A 17,800-nucleotide genomic window follows, 5' to 3' on the forward strand; every position below is an offset into this window, starting at 1 on the left:
TATATATGAGTTGGGCAATTAATTTCTTTAGAGTCATAGTAGAGACGAGGTCTTGCTCTTGCTCAGGCTGGTTCTGAACTCCTGACCTCAAGCAATCCGCCGCCTCAGCCTCCCAGAGTGCTAGGATTACAGGCGTGAGCCACTGCGCCTGGCCAAGATGGCGGTTAAAATCATTTTTAAATTTTATTTTATTTATTTATTTATTTTTTGAGACAGAGTCTCACTCTGTTGTCCAGGCTAGAGTGCTGTGGCGTCAGCCTAGCTCACAGCAACCTCAAACTCCCAGGCTCGAGAGATCCTTCTGCTTCAGCCTCTGGAGGAGCTGGGATTACTTACAGGCATGCACCACCATGCCTGGCTAATTTTTTTTCTATATTTTTGATTTTTTAGGAGAGACGAAGTCTCGCTCTTGCTCAGGCTGATTTTGAACTCCTGACCTTGAGTGATTCACTCGCTTCGGCCTCCCAGAGTGCTAGGATTACAGGCACAAGCCACTGCGTTCGGCCTAAAATCATCTTAACACAACACATAATAATTAACTCAGAAAGAATTATGTCCCTAAATCTACCAAAACCACTTCCTGCAATCCTTTGGATTTTATTTTTTTTTTAGAGGTTTTAGTTACCTCAATAAGCATGCTACATCACTACCCAGCAAAAGAACAGCGACAAATGCTGACAAAAATATAGACACTAGCTTTTAGTGGGCTGAGAACAGTAATAAGTGATAAAAATACCAATAAATAGACTAGAGGTCTGAGGTGCTAGTAGGATATTACACTGTACTATAATAAACCTATAAGAAAACCAACTTTTGGCCGGGTGAGGTAGCTCACGCCTGTAATCCTAGCACTCTGGGAGTGCCGAGGCAGGCGGATTGCTCAAGGTCAGGAATTCAAAACCAGCCTGAGCAAGAGTGAGACCCTGTCTCTACTATAAATAGAAATAAATTAATTGGACAACTAAAAATATATAGAAAAAATTAGCCGGGCATGGTGGCGCATGTCTGTAGTCCCAGCTATACAGGAGGCTAAGGCACAAGGATGGCTTGAGCCCAGGAGTTTGAGGCTGCTGTAAGCTAGGCTGATGCCACGGCACTCTAACCTGAGCTACAGAGTGAGACTCTGTCTCAAAAAAAAAAAAGAAAACCAACTTTCTAGTAAAAATTCACTTAACTTTTTACTATATGATCCAGTAATGTCACTCCTAGGTAACTATCCTAGAGAAATTAAAATTTATGTTCACGGCCAGGCGTGGTAGCTCACGCCTGGAATCCTAGCACTCTGGGAGGCTGAGTCGGGAGTCGGGTGGATGACTCAAGGTCAGGAGTTCGAAATCAGCCTAAGCAAGAGCAAGACCCCATCTCTACTAAAAATAGAAAGAAATTAATTGGACAACTAAAAATATATAGAAAAAATTAGCCGGGCATGGTGGCGCATGTCTGTAGTCCCAGCTACTCGGGAGGCTGAGGCAGAAGGATTGCTTGAGCCCAGGAGTTTGAGGGTGATGTGAGCTAGGCTGAAGCCACGGCACTCTAGCCCAGGCAACAAAAAAGAAAAAAAAATTTATATTCACATAAAAACTTGTACAGCTCTATTCATCTACATAAAAACCATCTACAGCTCTATTCATAACTGTCAAACACTGGAAACAACCCAAATGTCCTTCAGAGAAGGAGTGGATACAAACTGTGGTCCAGCCATACAATGTAATACTTCTCAGCAATAAAACAGAACAAACTATCAATATATGCAACAGCCTGGATGAATCTCAAAGGCGTCATGCTGAGTGAGAATAAGCAAGTTTCATAAGGTTATATACTGCACAATCCCATTTTACTTGACACTCTCAAAAAAGCACAACTATGGGGATGAAGGACAGGTGATTGCAACAGGTTGTGGTAGGGGAGGGGTAACCACAAAGAGACAGCACAAGGGAGATTTTTGGAGTAATGGGACTATTTTGTATTCTGATTATGGTGGTAACATGAATCTATATACAAGCTAAAATTCATAGAACTAAACAACAAAATAAAAATGTACAATTTTAAAAATAAGATTAATTTTCAACGTTCTAAATAAGATTGAGTTCACCCAAATACACGAAGTTATATAGCTGTTTTTACCTTCCCATACATTCACAACAGCTAAGGGGAAACACTCACAATAGCAACAAAAATTATAAAATACCTTGGAACTATTTTAACAAGAATTATATAAAATCTAGATGAAGAAAGTTACAAACCCTGAAAACAAATCTGAGATACAATTTATATTCCTGGATATAAAGACTATGTATCATTAAAATATCCCATTTTCCCCACAAATTAAGTTATAAACCCAACTAATCCCATCAAAAATAATTTAATCAAAATTCCTCGTTCCATTTTCAGAACATGGCAGCTCAATTCTAAAATTCACCTGGGGTTGGATGAGGTGTCTCGTGCCTGTAATCCCAGCACTTTGGGAGGGTGAAGCAGAAGGACCACAGGAGCCCATGAGTTGGAGTGGAGGCTGTAGTGAACTGTGATGCCACCACTGCACACTAGTTGGGGCAACAAAGCAAGATGGTGTCTCAAAAAAATAAAACAAAATAAATTTATCTGGAAGAGTAAATGGCAAAGAAAGCTATAAAAATTTTGAAAAATAAGAATTATCAGCAGGGGACTACTTCAAAACATCAAAACATACAATCAAAAGTTGCAGTAATAAAAATATCATGGGCCGGGCACGGTGGCTCACTGCTATAATCCTAGCACTCTGGGAGGCCGAGGCAGGCGGATTGCTCGAGGTCAGGAGTTCAAAACCAGCCTGAGCAAGAGCGAGATGCCGTCTCTACTATAAATACAAAGAAATTAATTAGCCAACTCATATATATAGAAAAAATTAGCCGGACATGGTGGCGCATGCCTGTAGTCCCAGCCACTTGGGAGGCTGAGGCAGGAGGATCGCTTGAGCCCTGGAGTTTGAGGTTGCTGTGAGCTAGGCTGACGCCATGGCACTCACTCTAGCCTGGGCAACAAAGCGAGATTCTGTCTCAAAAAAAAAAAAAAAAAAAAAAATACCATGGCATGGGTATGAGACTAAATAACAGATCAAAGAAACAAAAGGACACATATGCAAATTTATTATATGATAAAGCAGGTATCTTCAATCAGTGAGGAAATAACAGATAGTTCCTGGACAAGTGGTAATCGACATGGAAAAAAAAATGAGATCTCCACACCTCATACCAATCCCTTCAAACATACACCAAATGGATTAAACATTCAAATGTGAGCCATAGGAGGAATATCACAAAATAATACAGTATTGTTTCTTAAATTGTGGAACAAAATAAACCATTCTCCTCATCAAGACATGAAATACAATGTAATAAAGAAAAAGATGAAATAATGTTACCACATAAAAATGTAAAACTTCTCTTAAAAAAAGATATAATAGGGTCGGGCGTGGTGGCTCACGCCTGTAATCCTAGCACTCTGGGAGGCCGAGGTGGGAGGATTGCTTGAGCTCAGGAGTTTGAGACCAGCCTGAGCAAGAAGAGACCCCATCGATACTATAAATAGAAAGAAATAAAGCAAACAACTAAAATTAGAAAAAATTAGCTGGGCATGGTGGCATGTGCCTGTAGTCCCAGCTACCTGAGAGGCTGAGGCAGGAGGATCGCTTGAGCCCAGGAGTTTGAGGTTGCTGTGTGCCATGGAACTCTAGCCTAGGCAAGACAGTGAGACTGTGTCTCAAAAAAAAAAAAAAAGGTATAATAAACGGTTAAAAGAATAATCAACAGAAAAATATCCATAACCTATACAACAGATAGATGACTGAAACATAAAGGGTTTAAATCACTAAGATTTTTTTAAAAACCCACAAAATGTATCAAGAATATAAGCAGAAAATATATTTTAAAAAGAAAATATGAATGGCAAAATTATATGAAAATATCATGAATATAAATAGTTATCAGGGAAAAGTAACTTGTTTTCTCATACCATTTTTGTCCGTCAGCTTTTTGGTTTGAATGTTTGTCCCATCCCAAATTCATGTTGAAATTTAATTGCCATCTGAACAGTATTAAGGGGTGGGACTTTTATGAGGTGATTAAGCCATAAGGGCTCTGCCCTCTTTCTTCCCTTTCTCTCCCTCTCTCTTCCCTTCCCTCTCTCTGTCCTTCCACCATGCTATGACGCAGCAGGAATGCCCCTGCCAGATGCAGGCCTAGGACTTCTCAGCCTTCAGGGCTGTAAGAAATAAATTTCTTTTCTTTATAAATTACCTGGTCTCTCATATTCTGTTATAACAGCAAAAACAGACTAAAATAATCAGACAGACATTATCTACAGTGAAGCAAGGATGTAGGAAAATGGACACTCTCATTCATTTTGGTAGGATAATAAAGTAGGTACCTCACTTTTTTCAAAACTAGTTTAGCAGTATTTATTACAATGTCAAATATTCATTCACTTTGACCAAGGACTTACAATTCTAGATATTTATCTACAGAAACACTCTTAACAAGAGCACCCAAAGTTATATAAAAGAATGTTTGGCTGGGCGCGGTGGCTCACACCTGTAATCCTAGCACTCTCAGAGGCTGAGGAGGGAGGATGGCTCAAGGTCAGGAGTTTGAAACCAGCCTGAGCAAGAGCAAGACCCCATCTCTACTAAAAACAGAAATTAATTGGCCAACTAAAAATATATATATAGAAAAAATTAGCCAGGCATGGTGGCGCATGCCTGTAGTCCCAGCTACTCGGAAGGCTGAGGCAGAAGGATCGCTTGAGCCCAGAAATTTGAGGTTGCTGTGAGCCAGGCTGATGCCATGGCACTGTAGCCCGGGCAACAGAGTGAGACTCTGTCTCAAAAAAATAAATAAATGAAAAACCAAAAAGTTCATGTCTATATAAAAAACTGTGGGAATATATACCAAATTGCTGCAAATGGTTTTCTTTTGAATATCTTCTTTTTTTTTTTGAGACAGTTTCACTCTCTTGCCCAGAGTGCCAAGGTGTCAGCCTACCTCACAGCAACCTCAAACTTCTGAGCTCAAGCGATTCTCCTGCCTCAGCCTTCCGAGTAGCTGGGACTACAGGTGTGTACCACTGCGTCCAGCTAATTTTTTCTATTTTTAGTAGAGATGAGGTCTCGCTCTTGCTCAAGCTGGTCTTGAACTCCTGAGCTCAAGTGATCCTCCTGGGATCTATAATGCTTATATTTTATTTGATTCTGGGTCATACCTACAATAAGAAAAAAACAAGAACAGTAAAATGGTTTTGCTCAAAGTTTTTTAAAAAGCTGGGAAAAGTTTTAAATTAAGCCACTATGCTAATCATATTCAAGCATTTCTGGAAAAAGAAATTACTAGAAGTAAACACGGTCAGTCAGACTCCAGCCAATGTAAGTAAAAGAGGAGAGTCTGTCTGCCTCACTGCTCTGCTAGCCTATCTCTGCCCACAGAAGGAAACTGCCAGTAACCACCTGGAACTGGTGGAAACTAAACTCAGAGGTTTGGTTCCTTATCTCAAGAAAGTTCTGATGAAGGACTGCAAGGCTAGCTCTACCGACTCCTGTTGTTTAGATTCCAAATGCAGTCCAAGTGACTCAACAACAAGGAGTCCTAACTAAAAATCCAAAGAGATTTTGTCACTAAAATTGAGATGAATTATTAAGAGGTAAAGTTCTGGTTACAGTCTTTACTTAAGATTCCAGTTGGTGTAGACCAGTGTTTCCCACCCTTTTTCAAGTCCCAGCACGCACAGAAAACAAGACTATCTGTAGGGGTGTGCTGCTGGCAATAGGCTACTTCTTGGCAGAATGCCGAGCCCAGGGCTCTTGTTCCAGCAGCCCCAAGCCAGGGGGGCTATGGGCATTAATGCCATGGCACATCTGTCACACAGTCTTGGCATATCCACCAGGATGGTCTGGCACAGGGAGAGATTATTATTATTATTTTTTTTGAGACACACTCTTGCTCTGTCCCTTGCAGTGTAGATTGCAGTGGTATCAATGTAACTCACTGCAACTTCAAACTCCTGGGCTCAAGCAATCCTCCTGTCTCAGCCTTCTAAGTAGCTGGGATTACAGGTGCATGCCACAACACCTGGCTAATTTTTGTTTTTTTTAATGGAGATGGAGTCTCACTCTTGCTCAGGCTGGTCTTGAACTCCTGAGCTCAAAGCAACCCTCCCACCTCGGCCTCCCAGAGTGTTAGGATTATAGGCGTGAGCCACCATGCCTGGCCAGCATTTCTTTTAAAAGCTTACTTCAAAAGTATTATTAGATTCACTCAAGAAGTATTTATTAAGTACCTAACAGGTCCTGAGGACTACATCAAGTACTTCTGGTTACCTCTACAGTTTAGGGGTAGCCTATGAGATCAGATGGGGAGACAAATAAGTAATTCCAATACAATGTAATTTGTGCCGTACAAGGGAAACACCAGAATTTTTATTGAGTCCTATGCCTGGGGAAGGGGGTGTCAATGACTACTCTGCAGAAGTGATCCCTACACGGAAGGGTGAGGAGTACTTCAGGCAGAGGGAACAGCAGGTGCAAAGATGTAAATGCAAGAAACTGTGTCAAAGCAGCAAAGCAGGCTCTATGCCACCTAAAAAGAATGTGAGGAGGAGTTAATTTCGCGATTTCAATAAATTTTTTTTTGAGACAGAGTCTTGATCTGTCGCCCTAGGCGACATCAGCCTAGCTCACAGAAACCTCAAACTCCTGGGCTCAAGCAATCCTCTTGCCTCAGCCTCCTAAGTACCTGGGACTAGAGTCATGTGCCACCATGCCTGGCTAATTTTTCTATTTTTAGCAGAAACGGGGTCTCACTCTTGTTCAGGATGGTCTTGAACTCCTGAGCTCAAGCAATCCTCCCACCTTGGCATCCTAGAGTGTCAAGATTATAGGCGTGAGCCAACATGCCTGGCCCATGCATGTATTTTGATAAATAAAGAATAAGGTTGAGCAAAAAGCCAGTACCACAAAGGTTAGGAAAATATGTGCCTTCATGCTATAACCCATCACACATAAGTTACAAGAAAAGTATTTAGAGAGGAAGAAACAGCGAGGATAAATCTGTAAATATACACAATACGAATGATTTGCAAGAACCATGAGCATATACACTTAAGTGCATACCTGAAGTGTAAGACATTTTTTTACTGTGGTGGCAGATGCTTACAATTGCAAAAGAACGAAACACTACCAATTTTTAAAGGTGAAGACTATTCAAACACTCAATATAATTTTCACAACATTTAAAGTAATGGGAAAACAAAAAACCTCCCAGACAATATGTGTTTGATGTTCTTTAAAAAAAATTAATTAGCTTAGAAAGGAAGCCCAAACATTCTCCTCCTTTCTCTCATATGGAAATAAAGAAAGTGTTGAAATAGAAATAAGCATAATTCGTATTTACCTCTCTGCCTGTAAGGATATGTCTTGCCAATTTCACTTTTGCAAAATTTCCCTTGCCGATTGTTTTCAACAGTCTGTAGTTTCCGATGACAGGTTGTTCATCTGCACAGGAAGCTATAGAGTTTCTACACCAAGCTCCAGAGCGGCCAGTGCGAGAGGTAACTTCTTGACGCCCATCTCCGTGTGACGTGTGCTACAACACAGCATACACAAAGACAAGGAAATGAGAGAACACATAGTACTTGCCAAGTTTTAAGAGCCTCTAGTTGAAGAAACAAAACATTGCTGCATTAATTTTAATCCTAAAGTATCTAGTACTTCAAAGGAGTTTAACCATGTGATACAAATTTATGAGGAAAATGAGAGAAGGTTGAAAAGAAAAATTTCAAGTGGGTGTTCAGAAAATTAGACACTTTGAACATGCGGCTGTCAGATAGGAGTAAAACGACTGCCTTACAGTCATACAGAGCTTAACTTCCACATGCTAGCAAACACACCCACACATCTGACCCTCACCATGAGGCAAAGCAGCAGAACAGCTGTCACTATGCCCCAGATGAGCATGCAGCCACATAACCATTTAGTGAGAAATCCAAAGAAAATCTGCATTCCCAATTTATTTCTACATTATGCTGCTAATAATTCAAAACAATGTGCTTAATGGAACAGCTAGACTGTGTGGCCCTTGACATTTGTTGGATAGATGAATAAAGCACTCAATATGCTCAATAAAGGTAAAACAAACCATATATGCCTATAATCCTATGAAATACTCAGGTCCAAGAGTTGTGCTTCTGTGTACACTTCCATATGCACAAACATCCTGCTGCTCCTGCTCCCTCAGCCCCCGCATGTGCTCAAAGGATTAGATGTTCCACTCCCCACCCTGCTGTGGCTGTTACCTCCTGCTCAAGGGGGACTTCTCACTCCACATACACACATAGCAGCTTTCAACTTCCTTATAGTTTTCTCTTTTCCACCTTTTTGTCCAGAAAAATTTCCCTTCTTTCAGTCACTTTCTATACCTACAGGTCAAAACAAGCCTCATCCAGCTGGTAAACTTAACAAACTACTTTGTAATATAGTCATGTCAAAGAAAGTGAAAATTAAGTGTTTTTGTTTTTTTTTCTTTTTTTGAGATAGTATCTCACTGTGTTACCCAGGCTGGAGTGCAGTTGTGTCACCACAGCTCACAGCAACCTCGAACTCCTGGGCTCAAGTGATCCTTCCTGTCTCAGTCTCCCAAGTAGCTGGGACCACAGGGGCACACACTACCATGCCTGGCTAATTTTTTTATTTTTTGCAGAGAAAGAGTCTTACTATATTGCCCAGGCTGGTCTCAAACTCCTGGCCTCAAGTGATGCTCCCTCTCGGCCTCCCAGAGTGCTGAGATTACAGGCGTGAGCTGAGCCACCATGCCTCACCCAGGCTCCCATTTTTAACTCTCACTTCTAAGCTCAGACTCTTTCTACCACACCTCCCTTTAAGAAAGTAGTCTAAGCTTTTAAAAAGGAGAAAGAAGATAATCCCACTGTAATGAATTATAGATGGGAGAGGCTGAGGACACAGGGATAGAAATGATAGATCAGAAGACCAAAACAGACCATTAATGCTAATGATGACTAACATTTATGTATTACTTACTATGTTACTATGTATCAGGCATTCTTCTAAATGTTCTACCCATTTGTCTCATTTAGTCACTCAGTAATTCAACCACTATTTATTGATCACCTATAATATGATTTGCATGTTGTAGATATTTGGAATAGTATCAGTTAACAAAATACATATTTCTGCTCTAAGAGAGCTTTTCGTATCACAAGGAAAATTGACAAAACACAATAAATATTAAAATTACATAGTAAGTTAAAGGATAACAAATGCAATGGAAAAAAATTAGATCAGGGTTAAGGGGATTGGGAGGGCCACAGGGCGTCAGAGTATGCCTCACTGAGGTGACATTTGAACAAGATGAAGAGGTAAGAGCATGAGTCATGTAGATATTCGGAAGGAAAGTGTTCTAGGCAAAGAGAACAAAGGTGCCAAGGCCCTGAGGTTGGAGTGGTCCTGGTTTTTTAAAGAACAGCAAGGATAAAAAAATAAAAAATAAATAAATAAAAATAATAATAATAAAAAAGAACAGCAAGGAGACACCTGGGTAATGAGTAGGAGAGAGGAGACAGGACAAAGAGGTAAAGGACATTCAGATGATGGAAGCCCTTGTCCTTTTAATAGGCTTATGAAGTTTTTATTATTACCAATCTTATTTTATAGATGAGATAACCAGGGCACAAAAAAATTAGATAACTTGCCCAAGCTCACACAATAAAATGGTAGGTCAGATTATAAACCGAAAGGGTCACTATTAATATTTTGGTGGCTTAAAAACATAATCTCAAAGTCTTTGACACACCTTCCATTAAGAGGTGGGTCCCTTCCCCTTGAATTTGGGTAGGCTCATGACTGCTTTAGCCAAGACAGAATGGTAGAAATAACATGATGTGATTTCTGAAGCTAGATCATAAAAGGCAGGAAGGAAGCCTTTGCCTTGTTTGAAGAAACACAGAATCACCATGGAAGAAGTGCAATCACACTGAGGCCTCCTGCATAGCTGCTCTGACCAAGAGTCCCAGTCTTCTAACTATACCTACCAAGGTACCAGATATGTGAGCAAAGGAATGGTCTATGACGTAGGTCTTCCAGCCCAAAGGAATGGTCTATGACATAGGTCCTCCAGCCCAGTTATTCAAATCCCCCTGTCCTTTCAAGGCTCCCTGCAACCGAGGTCCTAGACACAGTAGATAAGCCTGCCTGTTTGAATTCCTGACACACAATCTATGAGCAATAACAAAATGGTTGTTGTTTTACACTAAATTGTGGAGTGGTTTGTTCCACAGCAACAATAAGTAGGACTATGTAATAAGCAGGAAATACATGTTAAGAGCCTGAACTAAGTTAACAGAAATGGGGAAAAATGTTGGAATACTTTACCATGGTATGGGGAAGGTTCTTTAGCATTGAATATATCAAACGTCTAGATGGCAATCTTCTTTTGATGATTTCAGAGAAGAAAATGTAAGCTCCTTAAATCCACTCCTCTAGTAAAGCTAATACACGCCTGCAGGTACCACTGGCAGGCCTAGGATAGGTAAGGCTAGGAAAGGGAGGATAGGCAGGGGCTAGGAAAGGGAGGACAGGCAGCAGGAGCTAGGTAAAAAAAAAAAAAAAAAAGCAAACGCTAAAAAAGGGAGGACAGGGTCTAGGAAAGGGAGGACAGGCAGGGGTTAGGAAAGGGAGGAAAGAGGTGGAAACAAAATGTGAAAAGATGCTGTGAAAAACAGCCTGGAATGCCTTCAATAACAAAGGACGCCTGCCACAGTTTGATTCATCCTTCAGGATAGTGAACTGTTAGCCTAAAGGTCTACTCCTCTCCAGGATTCCTATTCTAGTATCTGCCATGTAGTCAATGCACTCATAAAGGTACTGACTGCATAATGAATGGGGTTATTAAGTTGAACCTTATTCAGATTCTATATTAAATTCTACCAATACACATTTTTGTGTAAAATGTCCGTGACACAAACCCCACAATACTTAGGCTCCATTCAAAAGTAACTGCCTAACTATTAACAAGAAATATGAACAAAACACCTGCTTTGTTTGAGCTTCACCTTTGAACTCCAAGAGCCCACAGAAACAATGCCTTATCTAGTCTACATGAGAGTATGTAAGACTAACCATGGCTGAGCAGCTCAGGTGGCTAGAGCACAGTACTAAAGAACTAAGTTGAAGAAAAAGACTCCCCAAAAAAGTCCTTTTCTTCCAGTACCAACTTTCACTTTCCCATTACTCTGTACAGGCAGGTGAATATGGGTCAGCACAAACCTCCTATTACAATTTACAAACCAAATCCAACTCCACATTCTTTAACCTCTTGTGTAAGATAAGACATTAAAGATTCCCAGCTAAGAAATTATTTTTTCCTTCAGGTTTAACTGGAAATTTTTAAATGGATGTGAGTCAATCCTCTTTGAAATCAAAGATAAAAGATACTAGTAATTTATATTAGACTGTGTATAAGTCTCTAATTAAAATGTAAATAATGCGCTATATTAAGTCTCTTATAAGTAATTACAATGTACACCATGAGCTACATAAATAATTTAAATGACCAATATTCTACTTCCTGCAATTTCAAGCTTTATCTAATTTATATTCAGAAGATGAAAACGATGGGCAAATTGAAGTCTATAAGATCTTTCCTGGAACACTCTGATCTAATATAAAATAAGAATTCTTTAGAAATCAACTTTTTTAAAAAAAAGGCCCAAACAGCTTGATTTAATAGATTGGATAGTTGTGCTGGAAGCTAAGAAGCACATTAAACAAAATCACATTACATATTTTAAATGAGATATTACATAAAGTACTTAGTACTGTTGTCTGGTATATAGTAAGCGATCAACAAATGGGTAACTATTCTTATTTTCCACAACCACTTTTTTTAATACTACAACTAGTTTTTAAAAAACTCATGGAACCTGAAAACTTCATTAAATCTATCAGAAATTTCTCTGTAGTCACAGTACAATCTAAAAGGAATATCCCTTAGTTAGCAAGCCTTCACTAAACACTAAGGCAGTGATTGTTCTACAGGGAGTGGGAAGTTCTACAGAGCAGCAATGATAGGCCTCCCAGGTATATATCCTCTATAGCACCCTGGATAGTGTCATACACATAGTAGGCACTTGAATTTGCTGAACGGGTTAATACAGTCTCACACAACCAAAAGCTGGCTAGACAATAACCTATTTCACAGAAGGAATCTTGCTGACCGTATTAATAATAAGTATGTGATGCAGGAATATCAGAAGCTGTTAAATAGGTAACCGGCAAAGCACTGAGGCCTCTGGTACTTTGGCAAATAACCCAGGCTTACAGAGTGTCATATGTTTTGAAATTTAAGTGAAAAATACATTTCTAATTTTGCCAGTATAGGAAAAGGATTTGTCTGTGGCTCCATGCAAGTCAACTGTAGAACATAAACTAAAACACAAACTTTCTTGTTGCCTTAAAAAGCATCTTATTTTATATATCTGAGAACAGCAATGTATGAATTTAAGCTGGATTCTAATTTGAACAAAGTTTTTAAAAATCGGACAAAATGAGGGAATTTAGACATTTGAATATTTGATATTAAGAAAATATGACACAGGTATTGATTATATTTTCTTAAAAAGAGGCTTTATCTCTTCTAAAGACTTTAGAGAGGAAATTATATGATGTACTGCTGAATTTGCTTCATGGGAGAGGGAAGAGATGAACTAAGATTGGCCATTGAGCTGTTGTGCACATGGGGGCTCACGACATACCAGAGTTTTCAACCTTGGCACTACTGATGTTTTAGGCCAGATGATTCTTTGTAGTGGGAGGCTGTCCTGCATATTGTACAATGTTTAGTAGCATTCCTTGTGAGCAAAATCCACCACACCTCCACATTGTGACAACACAGTGAGACCCCCCATTAAAAAAGGGAATGTACTGATACACATAAAAACACAAATCTCAACATTATGCTAAGTGAAAGAAGTCACACAAAAGATTATATACTATGTGGCTGAATTTACATAACATTCTACAAAAGGAAAAACCACAGGGGCAGAAAACAGATAAGTGGTTGACAGGGGCTAGGGAAGAGAGAGGGGACTGTCAAGGGCCACAAGCCACCTTCCTTGTGATGGAAATATTCTACATCTTGACTGTCATGGTGACTATACATTTTTGTCAAAATTCACCAAACTGTATACTTACAGGGTGAATGTTATATCTCAATAAACCTAACCTTAACAAAAGAGCTTCACAACAGACTAAGCTCCCATTCACTCTTGTGCACTTACCACTCAACTAGCAGTTAAGTCTAATACTTAGTGGTGCAGTAATGACAGGTAAATAACATGGTATACACCTGAGGTGTAACACCAACGAAGGGTGTCTGGGAAAGACACACAGCTACTTCAAGAACATGCCAATACAACAGTTAAAAATGGAACAGGATGGTGAATTAATACAAGGAGAATGCAATAAACTTCTGATCTTAACATTGTCAAAAATTCAATTTTAAATACATTACATGAAAACAAAGAAAAGGCATACTTCATACCTCCATAACTTAGGTTGTTTTTAAAGAATAAAGTAATTTCTAACGGCACACAAAAATATTACAAAATAATTCAACAAATTAATCAAAGAACAGGAATGGGCCAAGTTAGTCAATAATTTGTGGTTACACAAATATTCACACCCATGCATTCCTTAGCAAAAATAGCACATTTCTTCTCTGAATGTCCCTCACTGAAACATATATTGGAGGAAGATCCATTTGAAATCTTTCATTATCACAAATCTGCTATGATTGTTTGGGCTTCAGTTTAGAAAGTACAGAGCTCCTGCTCTGGTTCAACATAACCAGAGTTATGGGTGAAAATCAATGATCAAAAATAATCAGCTCACTTTTTTGCATGTTCCATTCTTCTCGGTAGTCAAAGAACAAGAAAATAATCAAGTCAGAAATAGGTTCCTCCAAAAGGACTATAAGAAAACAAGTTCACTGACTCAACTAGTTTAAGATTTTCTATTACTCACTCTTTACATAATTTTCTAATCCATCTCAGGTGGAGGAACATATACCATGATACTACTGAGTATTAAATCCTATACATTAATATATTACAGGGATGCTTTGCAGTCTAAACTTTAGACTAAGGTTTACATAAACAAATTACCTGATAGCTATAAGCAAATGAAGCATTTTGAAGATTAAAATGAAGGCATTTATACCATGAGGCCACAGTGTCTCAAGACATTATTGAAAGCGCGAAAACACACGGAGTAAGGAAGCCTTTCCTAAGAGATGTTACTTTCTTGCCGGCAATTACTTCTTCACACTTATAATGAAAGGCCAGTGAAGTTTCTTAACAAGTTATTTGCTAGATGTTTTGCAGAAGATAACCAACAACTAGATTGGAACACTTCTGAACCCAATGCTAGAGTGTTGAAAAAACACTTGCACAGAGTCAAAACATTTCTGCAGTGAAATTTCTACAAGTTGTCATTTCCTAACAATGCTGTCCCTGGCATTTTTTAAAGGTCCACATGAACAAAATCAAAGGTTCCTTTCATAAAATCATAGGACGTGAGCGCTGGATGGGACCTAAGAGTTCATCTAAGCCAACTTCTTTTTAGGAAGGAGGAAAGCAGAGCCCCCAGGGGGTGTCCCTTGGCTAGGCAGTGAGTGGCAGAGCACAGCTTCACTCTACATCTTTCGAAATGCTCACCCAACTCCTTCAAGACAGATTTGCATGGAAAGAAAGCTGTTCCTTAAAAAAGGCTGCGCCCTCTTGGAGAACTCCTCTGAGTATAGTTGTGGAGTTCCTAAGAGGACCGCAAAACCCCCTTAGTGGGCACTTAGTTTTAGTGACTATCATTACATTTAATTCCAGACCATTTTAAAGAACTGCCCTTTATGGAAAGTATACTAGACCCAATCGGTGACTCGTAATCAGCACCAAGAACGCATGTTTTTTCTGACAGCCTCTCAAGAACTACCTGATCAATTTAAAAGGTGAACTTGGTTACAATGAGCGCCGACCACTGCAGTGACACACACTTGAGTAACTCACTGCACGGCACCGCTGCAACTTAGGGGCTTTATTAAGAAAGCAGACCGCCGGCATAATCAATACACTTAGCACACCCGCACGCGCGCGGCGGGACAGGGCTGGCTTCTAGAGTAAACGGTCCGACCTGGCTGCCCCTCTGGTGGCTACAGCCTGCCCTCTTATTTCCAGAGCGTTCAGAGAAGCGGGACGCCCAACTGCCAGGCACAGCCCGAGGAGAACGAAGGCCACCCTGAAGGTCTGCCAACGAGAACGCCCAGGTTACTCACGTTTTCAGTGTCTCGTTCATTCACTGTTGGCAATGGGGTCCTAGTTGACATTTTACTGCACTTTAATTCTGCACAATGCGAGGCTGAAAATAAAACAGCACAGCCCTAGGAGGCCGGCGACCTGCGTCTTCGAGTCCCCAGCGGTTCCGGAGCGGCGCCGTGGGGAGGGCAGCTCCCCTCCCCCCACAGCCGTCTAGATCCCGGGCCTGGCCCGGGCCGTCCCCCGGCAGGTCCCGGAGCCCATTCTCCTTCTGCCCCGGCGGCCGCGGCGAGGAGCCCCGGCGGGCGGCGGTGGCGGCGACGGGGCCGGGCCGGCGGGCTGCGGGGCGGGCTGCGGGTCGGCCCGCCGGCGTCCCCTCGCCTCAGGGCGCCCCGCGAGCCCGCGCCCCCACGCCTCCTCCTCCGCTCCCGCCCGTCGCGCCACGGATTTCAGCTCCGGGGCCTCCACACAGCGCCGCCGGCGGCCCCTGAAGAGAAGGAGGATGTGGAAGAGGTGGAGCGCAAGACAGGCCGCCGCGGGCTGCGGGCGCCGACCATGGAGGGGGCTGTGGAGGAGGCGCCTGCGCGCGGCTGCTTTCCCCTCTCCGGCTGGCTTTCCGCCTCAGCCTCCGCCCTGGCGGCTGCAGACGCCGTTGCTCCCGGCACCTCAGATCCTCACGGACCCAAGATGGCCGCCCCTCGGTTTCCTCTGCTGCCTCCGGATACAGGAAGTGACGGCTTCGCCGCCTCCCGGAGTTCCGCCAATCAGCGCGGCCGGAGAAAGCCGGCCGGACCGCTGTTGCTAGGGGCGACTTGGCCTGGTCCCCGCGGAGGGGGCGGTGCCGAGGGCTGGGAAGGGCCGGCTGGATCTCCGCTGGCTCCAAGGGCGGCGGGTTCCCACTGTACGTAGCGCGTGGGCACCAGTGAAAGAGCCGGGAAACGGCCCTGGGCGGCAGCACGAGCCCGACTGCTGAGTTGGCATTTACAGGCTATGGATCTGGGTTGGCTGGATTACAGATAGAGCGCCTACTGTGTGCAAGAGTTGAGGTCGCACCTCCGGGACTGTGCTGCACCTAACGGAGCCATAGGGCCCGGGCTGCGGGAAGGAGCCGGCTCTGCATCCTTAACTGTGACCTTCCTGCCTCTGGCTCTGGGCAGCCAGGGCCTGGGCATGGATCCCGGGCGCCGCAGGCGCCTCTTGCCCTCAGAGTGCTGGCGGTCAGGAGCGTGACAGACCCAGGCCCAGCTAAATGCCATCCGGATGGAAGAGTACAATAATGAGGGAGGCACAAAGTGGGTGAGGGTGGGGAACCTGTAGGGGATTTATAACCAGGCTCTTATAGCCAGCGTGTAGCTGCTGGAAGGCTGGAAGCATCATCCCTGGGTGCCAGCCTGGGGCCAGGCTTGGTAGATTCCTGCAGGCTGGAACACTGGCATGCTACTTCCCCTGGGGGCCTTCCTTGCCCACTAACCTCTTTGTGTGCTCAGTGCCTCTGCTCAGCACCTGGCCAGTGGTGGATGGAATCCATGGTGCAGAATTCCAAGGAGCGAGAGCGATGTGGGATGGGGTAACATGAACTGTTACTGACAGTCTATCTTGTGGATACCTTACATTTGTTACCTCATTTAGCCACAGGGTAGCCCTATAAGATGGACAGACACACAATGCGATCTGAAGTCTATGCAGGCTGCAGAGACTTGGCCAAAGTACCCAGGCTGATTAGTAACAGCTGGGATTTGAACGCAGTTCTTAAACCTTTGGTAATAGATAAGCCCTTGTGGTGGGTGGGTATGTCATGGTTTCACTTTGGTCCCCCAGCCGTCTTGCAGCCCTCTTGCTATGTCTGAGACAGTTCCTGCTCCATGAAAGATATATATCTTTAAACACCAGAATCACTTCCAGAGAGGCCAGATGCACCTGATATAAAAACACCCCCACTTCTCCACAACAGGGCGATGGCCGTGAGGATATAGCCCTGCACTCACTTCCTAGCTCCAGTCTGCTGGAGATGATTGCTGTCCATCTAACACCAGATGCACGCATATTTAGGTGACTTCTGTGTGTCACCGCTAGACTCAGACAGTGTAGCTTTCTGGAGCACTGAGAATATATAAAGATACAGTCCGGGCTCCCATCTCACACTCAGAGGGGAGTGTTCAAGGGGCCAAGAGTGGCTCTATTTAAAATATTAAGCCTGGCCTGTAATCCCAGCACAATAGCTAAACTGTGAAAGTGGCCCAAGTCCATCCACGAATGGGTAAACAAACTGTGCTTTGTCCATGCAATAGAACATTGTTCAGCCTTAAAAAGGAAGGAAATTCTGACACATGCTACAACATGGATGAATCTTGAGGACATTATGGTAAGGGAACTAAGCCAGTCACAAAAGGACAAATTCTGTATGATCCCACTTATATAATCTACCTGGAGTAGTCAAATTCATAGAGATAGAAAG

General features: G+C 42.4%; 1 protein-coding gene across 12 annotated transcripts in view; it reads right to left on the reverse strand.

Moving 5' to 3' along the window:
- Positions 1-16,049, reverse strand: part of MARK3 (microtubule affinity regulating kinase 3) — a 91,062-nt gene extending 75,013 nt beyond the window's left edge. For 8 of the 12 annotated variants that reach the window (XM_012746323.3, XM_012746321.3, XM_012746322.3 and 5 more), the window contains exons 1-2: positions 15,366-16,049; positions 7,419-7,610 (exon numbers count right to left, since the gene is read on the reverse strand). In XM_012746323.3, the coding sequence (XP_012601777.2) occupies positions 7,419-7,610; positions 15,366-15,416 (243 nt within the window). In that variant the 5' untranslated portion in view covers positions 15,417-16,049. The other 4 variants (XM_076003694.1, XM_076003693.1, XM_076003691.1 and 1 more) reach the window with 3 other exon arrangements.
- Positions 16,050-17,800: the final 1,751 nt, after the last annotated feature.

The sequence above is a fragment of the Microcebus murinus genome, chromosome 6 (assembly GCF_040939455.1).
Source record: "Microcebus murinus isolate Inina chromosome 6, M.murinus_Inina_mat1.0, whole genome shotgun sequence".
Taxonomy (NCBI): domain Eukaryota; kingdom Metazoa; phylum Chordata; class Mammalia; order Primates; family Cheirogaleidae; genus Microcebus; species Microcebus murinus.